Below are 10,653 nucleotides of genomic sequence, written 5' to 3' on the forward strand. Positions count from 1 at the left end.
GAGAGAGAGAGAGACAGAGAGAGAGAGAGAGAGAGAGAGAGAGAGAGAAGAGAGAGAGAGACAGAGACAGAGACAGAGAGGAGGTGGGAGGGAGAAGATGGGATCAACAATGTAGTTTTTGTTCCAAAACTGATGGGCCAAGAAAAGTCAAGGTTTTAACTTTTTTAAAAAATTTTTTTTAAGATTTATTTATTATTATATCTAAGTACAATGTAGCTGTCTTCAGATGCACCAGAAGAAGGTGTCAGATCTCATTATGGATGGTTGTGAGTCACCATGTGGTTGCTGGGATTTGAATTCAGGACCTTCCCAAGAGCAGTCATCTCTCCAGCCTGGCTTTAACTTTTATATACAGATAGATGTGAGTGTGCCACAAACAGAAAGCCAGATGAACCACTGTGGGAGCCCTGTGATCCCAGCACTGGGGAGAAAGAGGCAGGCCCATCTCTGAGTTAAAGACAAGCCTGGTCTATACAGTCCACGAGAGCCAGGGCTACACAGAGAAACCCTGTCTTGAAAAACAAAAACATTCTATAATGCCATATGTGCTTCAGGAGCCATATGCAAGGATGTCAGGTCTCTGGTCCTAAGGACCATATTAGGGAAAGCATTTTTTAACACTCTCTGTTTGTCATGTTCTGTTGTAGGCACTGGGAATCAAGGAATAGGACCTGGTGAAGCCTACTACAAGTAGGAAAATAGGGCTTAACAATAAATATATAAAGCAAGTCGTGTAACATGCTTTAGACAATTGTAAGCATACAATAACAAAATGATCCTGTATGTCTGCATGTTCCTTTCATCTGTTTAAAGGGAAATGAAAAGGCAACACCAGAGATCTTCTGTAGAGCTAAGAGGTGTTAGCTAACCTACCTCAAAAGTCATCTCAAGCAAGTTCTTTGGAATCTGCATTACTCCGGTGTCTCCCAGCTCTCCTGAAACACAGATCCACGGGTTCGAGGTAATGATTGCATTGCTCAGCTTTTTAATTGGAATGATCACTGATCTATAAGGAATCACTGAAAGAAAACACAGAAGTGAATTAAAACATCACAGGATCCAGAACTCGATGCTTTTTTTTTTTTCCTTTTTTTTGAGACAGGGTTTCTCTGTATAGCCCTGGCTGTGCTGGATCTCACTCTGTAGACCAGGCTGGCCTCGAACTCAGAAATTCACCTGCCTCTGTCTCTCAAGTGCTGGGATTAAAGGTGTGTGCCACCATCGCCCAGCCAGAACTCGATGCTTTTAAGATCTATGTTGCTTTTTTAATTTGTCTATTTATTTTTATGTGCATGAATGTTTTCCTGTATATATGTATGTATGTATGCATGTATGTATGTACACCACATCTGTGTCTAGAGACCTCAGAGGACAAAGAATAGAATCAGATCCCCTGGAACTGGAGTTACAGAACTGGAGTTATGAGCTACTATATGGGCTGGGGACTGAACCCAGGTCCTCAGCAAGAACAAGTGTTCTTAGTTACTGAGCCATCTCTCTAGCCCCTAATATTTGGCTTTTTATGATCATTTTTAAAAAGATTTACTTATTTTATATATGTGAGTACACCATTGCTATATTCAGACACACCAGAAGAGGGTTTTGGATCCCATTACAGAGGGTTGTAAGTTACCATGTGGTTGCTGGGAGTTGAACTTAGGACCTTTGGAAGAACAATCAGTGCTCTTAACTGCTGAGCCATCTCTTCAGCCCCTGTTTGTTTGTCTTTAAGACAGGGTTTTTCAGTGTAGCCCTGAGTGGCCTGAACTTGCTCTGTAGACCAGGCTGGTCTCGAACTCACGGAGATCTGTCTGACTCTGCTGAAATTAAAGGCATGTGCCATCACCATGACTACCCAGCCAGTTTTTAGGATATACTCATGAGGGCTAGTGAGGTGGCTCAGTGTTAAAGGTACTTGTTGCCACGGCTGACAACCGGATTCAATCCCTAGAACTCATGTGGTGGAAGGGGAGAGAACCAACAGAATGCTAGGATTAAGTTCCTGAGGTAACTTATATGCATAAGGAATCAGGGACAGCCAGATGTGCAGAGGTCTATATAAAGCCTTTTCAAAAGACTCACCACTAGAAGTCAGCATCCTGTCATGGATCTTGGCTCAAATGTGAAAGCACAAGAAAATTAGGAATTTACAGCAGAAACCATGTAAGAACACTGCTGATTGTTGGCTCACTCACAGCTAGCTTTCTTGTACAGTCAGGACCACCTGTTTAGGGAATGGTGCTGCCAACAGTGGGCTGGACAGTCCTAAGTCAATTAACAATCAAGAAAAAAAGATAAGAAAGAAAGAGAGAGGAAGAGGGGGAGGGGAGGGAGAGGGAGGAGAGGGAGAGAGGGAAGGGGGAGAGGGAGAGAAGGAGAGAGGGAGGGAGGGAGGGAGGAAGGGAGGAAGGAAGGAAGGAAGGAAGGAAGGAAGGAAGGAAGGAAGGAAGGAAGGAAGGAAAGAACAAGACAAGACAGACCTTACAGACATGCCTAAAGGCTTATATGATCTGGGTAATTCTTCAACTGAGACTCCCCTCTTAAGCTATGTAAAGTTGCCAGTTAAAGTTAACTAGGGTACTCAGTTCTTGGTGGACAAGCCCAGTTCAGCATTCCTCCAAGGTTTCTGCTTCAAGCACTTACTTGTGTGAGTTTCCACCCTGACCTCTAAGCTGGAACAAACCCTGTCCTCTAGATGCTTTTGGTCATGGTGTCTGTCACTGCAGCAGAGAGGAAACTAGGACACCAGGATATTTCTCTATACATTTCAATGCCTCAAATTCAAAGTTTCTCAGAAAAACAGAAACCTAAAGGTACAAGAATATTTTTGGAGATTCTTAGGCATCTTATTTATTACTGTGTATGTGATGCAACCTTTTGTGCTGAGACATCTTGCTAGTCCTTTTTGACCTGCTTTTGTTTTGAGACCTGATTCACATATCCCATGCTGGCCTTGAAAATAGCTGAGGATGACCATGTTGTTAGCCGTCTACATGACCTTTCTTTTCTTTTAAAACCTTTAAAAAAACATTTATGTGTGTGTGTGTGTGTGTGTGTGTGTGTGTGTGTGTGTGTGTGTGTGTATGTATGTATGTATACACCCACGTATGTGCCTTGGTGCATGTGTAGAGCTCAGAGGACAATCTTTGGGAATTAGTTCTTTTTCTACCAAGGGAGCTGAACCCTGATTGTCAGGCTTTGGAACAAGTGCCCTTACTCACTGAGCTATCATGCTGGACCTCCCATTCTTTCTTTTGAGATAGAACTTTCCTGCATAGTCCAGTCTTAACTTTTTGATCCTCTTGTCCCAACAGGGATTATAGGAGCTACATGCCCAGTCTTTAGATAATTAAAAACAAACAAACAAAACAAACAAAAACAGTATTGGGATTGAACCCATTGTTTCACACATGGTAAGCAAGTGCACTCCAAGTGAGCAATGGTTTTACTCTAACAACTTAGATTCTTATACATGTAGTAATTGAATGAACTAGAGATTATTAGGTTATTACTTGTAGATATCATTAGTATTTGATAAGATATCTAATAATCTCATTAGATAATTATAGGTATCTAGTAAAATATCTAATAATCTTATTAGATATTACCCTAGTTGGATATTAATATTTTATTAGATATCTAATAACACCTTATTAGATGTTGGCCAATTTACGTTGGCCCTATTAATTCCAACTTTTTTCCTTATCTGTTTCTCCAGAGACCAGAAATCTGTGCCTTCACAGTTCTAGTCAGTGAAATGACAATGATGCTTACTGAGATTTGGAGAGATTATGCTTAAAACAACAACAACAACAACAACCACCCACTGACTGCAGCTCTGTGCATTTCACACTTGTCCTAGGTAACACTTTACATCACAGTCTGGGTTTTCTGGAAAGCAGATGCTGAGCCAGAAATGAGCACAGATGATGCTTGTTCCTAGGATCAACCTGTGAAAAGGAAATCAAGACTGGTAGGGAAAATGTTGAGCTTTGCTGAAGGATCAACAAAGCCTTCCACTGGCAGTGAGGAGTGGGATAGTCCTTTGATTAGTGCAGGCTAGTCCTGGCAGGAACTATCAGCGTAGGGCAATTCTTTTAGTGAGGTACTTGCATAGTTTGGCAGCTGAGGGCTGTCTGTGATCAGCAGTACTTCCAATAGTTAGGGAGTCTCCTACATTCATAAATGGGCATCAGTGTCCTCCATGTACTATGAGATATCTCACTTTTGAAGATATGAATTCTTGAGCTGGAAAGAGGGCTCAGTGGTTAGGAGCACTGACTGCTCTTCCAAAGGTCCTGAGTTCAATTCCCAGCAACCACACGATGGCCTATAACCATCTGTACAATTACAGTGTACTCATATACATAAAAGAATAAATCTTTTTTAAAAAAGGAACATATGAATTCTTTTATTCCAAGCGTGAGGAAAATCCCCCAACTCCCAAGTCAGGTTTTTTGTTTGTTTGTTTGTTTTTGTTTTTTTAAAAGATTTATTTATTTATTATATATTTAAGTACACTGTAGCTGTCTTCAGACACCCCAGAAGAGGGTGTCAGATCTTGTTACAGATGGTTGTGAGCCACCACGTGGTTGCTGGGATTTGAACTCCGGACCTTCGGAAGAGCAGTCGGGTGCTCTTACCCACTGAGCCATCTCACCAGCCCTGTTTTTGTTTTTTAAAGAAAGGATTAGATACGTATAGTCCACACTCATTGGTTTTAAACAGGCAATTTTCTTTTTTAGTCTTTGAGTGTTGAGATTAGAAGTATTTGCCACCGTGCCTGCTCATCTGAAAACTGTTTACTTAAAAGTCAATTCTTCAGACTTACTGATAGTGGTGAACACACTGGTAAAGCAGAAATAGTCCACAGCGTTGAGGGAAAGCAGATGGTAAAGAAACTGTTCTCTTTCTTCTTCACAACGGAGAAAAGCATAGCGCTTATAAAGCTTCCTGAAAAGGATTAATGTAAGCACAAATACCAGTTACAATTTTCATTTTTCGATTTTAAAAAATTTTTATTTGGAGCCGGGCGTGGTGGCGCACACCTTTAATCCCAGCACTCGGGAGGCAGAGGCAGGNGGATTTCTGAGTTCNAGGCCAGCCTGGTCTACAAAGTGAGTTCCAGGACAGCCAGGGCTGTACAGAGAAACCCTGCCTCAAAAAACCAAAAAAAAAAAAAAAATTTATTTATTTATTTTTTTGGTTTGGAGCTGAGGGCCAAACCCAGGGCCTTGTGTTTGCTAGGCAAGCACTCTACCACTGAGCTAAATCCCCAACCTCATGATTGTCACTCTTAAAAATAATGATTAATGAGCTGGAGAGATGGCTCAGTGGTTAAGAGCACTGACTTCTCTTCCAGAGGTCTTGAGTTCAATTCCCAGCAACCACATGATGGCTCATGTGGTTAATGGGATCTGACGCCCTCTTCTGGTGCCACTGAAGACAGCTACAGTGTACTCTTATAAATAAAAGTAAATCTTTTTTAAAAAAGTGATTAAAAGTTAATACCTCCTGAACTAATGAGTTGGTTCAGTGGGTAGCTCTCATTACCATAATTAAATCCCTGAGATCTGCATGGGGGAATGAGAGAACCTAACAACCCACAAGTTGCCCTCAGATTTCCACTCTGTGTCTTGTGAGCAAAATACAAAACCAAAAATCAATCATCAGTCAATCAATCAATCAATCAATCAAAACCCCTCAAACCTGGGGCTGGAGACATACCTCAGTGGTTGAGAGCATTGGCTACTTTTGCAGATGGATTTGATTCCTAGCACAAATATGGCAGTTTGCAACTGCAATTCCAGTCTCAGGATATTGGGTATTCTCTCATGGCCTGTTGGGGCACTGCACACATGTGGTACACAGACATACACACATTGATTCACCTAGAATGGTTGGTTACTGAGCTCCAGGGATCCATCTGTTTATGTACCATGCTCTCCACCCAAAGAGCAGCACACACTAAGGGGATATAGGCTTATGCTACACATCTGTTTTTTGTCTGTGTAGGTTCAAGGGGTCTGAACTTTGTCCTCAGGCTTACCTGGCAGACACTTTACTAACCAAGCCATCTCCTCAGGTTCTATTTTTATTTTAAGTTATATAACCCAGGCTGGCCTCAAACTTGCTATATATAGCTGTTGTTTTTAACAAAATCTCGGGGCTGGCGAGATGGCTCAGTGGTTAAGAGCACCCGACTGCTCTTCCGAAGGTCCGGAGTTCAAATCCCAGTCAACCATATGGTGGATCACAACCATCCGTAACGAAATCTGATGCCCTCTTCTGGAGTGTCTGAAGACAGCTACAGTGTACTTACATAAATAAATAAATAAATCTTAAAAAAAAAAAGAAAAAAACCAAAATCTCAATTGATTGATTTCACCAATGAAGACTCAGGAACCAGATACTGGGGCTGAAAGCCTGCTAGCTCAGAGAGGCAGAGAAAGCATCTAGCTGATCAGCTAGTATCCCTGAAGCAATCTTTCTTTCATGCTTTCTCAAAAAACGTCCTTCAAACTGAATGTTCCTCTCTTCTTCCTCTTCCTGTCCGACCTCCTGACTTTCTCTTACTCTATGTTTTTTCTTATGTTTACTTCTTGTCAGCTGGTTGCTTGCTCTGACTCTTGACCCTTGACCTACAGTAGACTTTATTTAATCCTGTTTACAATAAACAGAAAACTCTTAGACTAAAAGTGTGTGCTAGGATTGAGCCATACCACAACTAAAAATAGTTTTTTTCCAGTAAATAACAAAAATCTTGGGGTTCCCAGTGTGACCAAATATCCTGCAACACATAGCCAAGGATTGCCTTGAACTTTTGGTCCTCCTATCTACAACTTTAGAGTGCTGGGGTTATAAGGTATGTGCCATTATACCCCATTTAATTGGCGTTGGGGACCAGACAAATGACATCAAGTGTAGCAGGCAAGCCATTTACCAGGTGCATTACAACTTAAGCCCTTACATTTTTTTTTTTAAATCAATCTACTTTTTTAAAATTAATACTCATTCTAAGCTTGGTGTGGTAACACATGCCTTTAGTTTCAGCACTCAGGAGGCTGAGGTAGACAGATCTTTGTGAGTTTGAGGCCTGCCCAATCTAAGTGGGTTCCAAGGACAGCAAAGGGTACATGGCAAGACTCTGTATCTCAAACAAACCAAATCAAATCAAAACGAAAGATTCATTCTACAATGCTCCAGGATGATACATGCAAATGTAAGAGTACAAGCAGTGCTGGTTACCATGACAGGTCCAATAGAAAGCCATGTCTAAGGTTTAAAAAAAGTTCTTTGCAAATCTTTGTTCTTGAAAACAACTTTTTAGCTTTCAAATAAATTCTAATGTTCCTATCATTTAAAGAATTTCTTGTGAGGCATGATGGCTCATGCCTTTAATCCCAGCACTCGGGAGGCAGAAACAGGTAGATCTGTGAGTTCGAGGCCAGCCTGGTCTAAATAGTAAGTTCCAGGACAGCTAGAACTACACAGAGAGCATCTGTCTCAAAAGACAAAACAAGGGGCTGGTGAGATGGCTCAGTGGGTAAGAGCACCCAACTGCTTTTCCGAAGGTCCGGAGTTCAAATCCCAGCAACCACATGGTGGCTCATAACCATCCGTAACAAGATCTGACTCCCTCTTCTGGAGTGTCTGAAGACAGCTACAGTGTACTTACATAATTACTTAAATAAATAAATCTTAAAAAAAAAAAAAAAAAGACAAAACAAAATATTTATTTGTTTGTTGTTTGTTTGCTTATTTATCGTTTTCTAGAGATAAGAATCTCACATGATTGTGTCACTGCTGCCCAGGGTTGCCCAGGGTCTTTTTGTTGGTATTTTGAGACAGGGTTTCTCTGTATAGCCCTGGCTGTCCTGGAACTCACTTTGTAGACCAGGCTGGCCTCAAACTCAGAAATCCACCTGCCTCTGCCTCCCAAGTGCTGGGATTAAAGGCGTGCATCGCCACTGCCTGGCAATTTTTTATTTTTGATAAGGACAGAAACTATAAAACTGATTAACAGTTATCTGACTTGTAAGTGACTAGTTTCCTGAATCAAAAGGATTAAAAGTATCTATTAGACTCTCTTTTTCTATTCCATTTCTTACTATAAGTTTTATACCTGAAGTTATGTAGTTCAACCTTCTAGATAGCATTTGTTTTTCTGATTACAGCATAGTAATCTGGTCTTTGGCTGTTAAGTCTGGTGTGCCCTCCCAGAAATGATCAAATATTCTACAAAGGTAGTTTCTGAAGCATATACCTGTATTTTTTTTTTTTTTTTACTTTTTTAAAGATTTATTTATTATATCTAAGTATACTGTAGCTGTCTTCAGATGTACCAGAAGAGGGTGTCAGATCTCATTACAGATGGTTGTGAGCCATCATGTGGTTGCTAGGATTTGTGGTTTTTTTGTTTTGTTGGTTTTTTGTTTGTTTGTTTTTTGGTTGCTAGGATTTGAACTCAGGACCTTCGGAAGAGCACTAGGTGCTCTTAACCACTGAGCCATCTCTCCAGCCCGCATATACCTGTATTATGAACAATGCAAGTGTTCATAAGTCAGGATTCATGCTGAAAGTGATAGTTTATCAGCTTATTCATTTTCCTTTGTATTCACAAGTCACAGAAATGAATGTCTTGAAAGGCAGGGTCTTACTTGGTCAGTGGTTGGTTAGAGAGCAACTGCTTGAGATGCTGGGACAAAAGCTTCTTTTCTAGGGACAACCTTATCCATGCCCGAGCCCGTCCAACGTCAGTCTTGATCTCAGTCATATTCTGAATATGCCTAAAAATCATAGACAACAAGCAAGACATTGTTTCTGCATTTAAATAATCTTGTTTTATACAACTTATATGAAATACTTTTTCTTAAAACAATGCATCTTCTTAAAATAATTCATAGTAAAAATAAAAGCTCAAGATGACATGAGTCCTATGTGTCTTACATCTTCATGTTGCATGGATGACAAGCAACATCCAGTTACATTGATGGGTGAAAGACCCAAAATAATTGTACAATTTTAACATTTTCCCATTTTTAAACAGTCCTTAAAGAAAGTCATATGTAGAGAACTACACTATCTTTACAGTAGTCTAGGAGAGCAATCATGCCATCTGAGATAGACTCATGTTTTACAAAATAAAAAAAAAAATCTGTTAACTACTGAAATTAGCAAGGATTTGCTTAATTTGCTCTGTGGTCCCACATGCCCAGACACAAGAACACACATGGACATACAAAAACATGCATACACATGAACACACATACACACACATGGGCACACATACAAATTATACTAACAAAGTACTACTTTAGGAGACGTCAGTTTGTTTTGAGATATGGTCTAATTTAGCTCTGGCTGCTTTGAACATCATTATATAGACTAGGCTGGTCATAATAAACTCAGAGATCTGCTTGCTTCTGCCTCCAAGGGTTGGGATTAAAGACATGTGCCACCACAAAAGGTACAAAAAGTCAGAAGTGTTACAATTATTTTCTAAATCACATATTTTTCAAGACAGGACTTCTCTGTGTTCTGGAATTTGCTCTGTCTATAGACTAGGCTGGCCTTAAACTTGAGAGATCTACCTGTCTCTGCCTTCTAAGTGCTGGAACTAAAGGCATGGGCCTCCACTGCCTGGTAGAAAATGCTAATTTTTTTTTTTTGTTTTTCGAGACAGGGTTTCTCTGTATAGTCCTGGCTGTCCTGGAACTCACTTTGTAGACCAGGCTGGCCTCGAACTCAGAAATCCGCCTACCTCTGCCTCCCAAGTGCTGGGATTAAAGGCGTGCACCACCACGCCCGGCACTAAATTTTAATATTTGTATTTTTTAAGCTATAAGTTGCCAGGCAGTGGTGGCTTGAGGCAGAAACAGGACAATCTTTTGAGCTCTGAGGCTAACTTGGTTTACAGAGTGAGTTCCAGGACAGCCAGGGCTACACAGAGAAGCCCTTTCTTGAAAAACAACAATCATACATACATACAAAAATCTCTGCCAAGTACCTATTGTTATTTACAGGGTTTTTCTTTTCTTTTTCTTTCTTTCTTTCTTTTTTTTTTTTTTTTGTCTATATATGTACAGATAACAGGCATTTTAGAGACTTTTCAAAAATCCAAACAGGAGACATTGTAGTTTAGAAAACTCTTCTGCTCCACCTTCCCTTTTTATTTAATGTCAGAAAGAACAAAACAAAACAGTACAATAGTAAAACAATAAGACTGGGGCTGGAGAGATGGCTCCCTGGCTAAAGGCATTTGCTGCTTTTGCAGAAGATTCAGTTGGTTCTCAGTACCTACATGTTGGCTAACAACCATCTCTAGTTTTGGTTCTAGGAGATCCAGTTTCCATGTCTAAACTCTGGGGTCACCAGGCATGCATATGGTTTTGTTGCAGGATTTTCCCTGTCCAATTACATTAGGACAGCAGGAGGCCTGTGATTGGACGAGGAAAAGGGAGGTGGAGCTAAGAGTTGCAGGGATAGAGAGCATGAGAGAGAGAGAGAGAGAGAGAGAGAGAGAGAGAGAGAGAGAGAGAGAGAGGAGAGAGAGAGGAATAATTTGTAAAGAAAATAAATAATTTATTGCATTCCTCAAAAATGCTTATATAAAAAGGTCTGACCTGATTTGCTTACTGGGTATTAGGATAG

The 10,653-nt window shown here is 40.5% G+C and overlaps 1 protein-coding gene across 3 annotated transcripts in view; it reads right to left on the reverse strand.

Annotated features, from left to right (window-relative positions):
- Positions 1–10,653, reverse strand: part of Dennd5b (DENN domain containing 5B) — a 130,380-nt gene that overhangs the window by 17,041 nt on the left and 102,686 nt on the right. For all 3 annotated transcript variants that reach the window (XM_021189932.2, XM_029534837.1, XM_029534838.1), the window contains 3 exons: positions 8,661–8,789; positions 4,832–4,953; positions 874–1,019 (listed from right to left, as the gene is read on the reverse strand). In XM_021189932.2, coding sequence (XP_021045591.1) covers positions 874–1,019; positions 4,832–4,953; positions 8,661–8,789 — 397 coding nt within the window. The remainder of the gene's footprint in view (positions 1–873; positions 1,020–4,831; positions 4,954–8,660; positions 8,790–10,653) is intronic.

The sequence above is a fragment of the Mus pahari genome, chromosome 2, assembly GCF_900095145.1.
Source record: "Mus pahari chromosome 2, PAHARI_EIJ_v1.1, whole genome shotgun sequence".
In the NCBI taxonomy this organism is placed as follows: domain Eukaryota; kingdom Metazoa; phylum Chordata; class Mammalia; order Rodentia; family Muridae; genus Mus; species Mus pahari.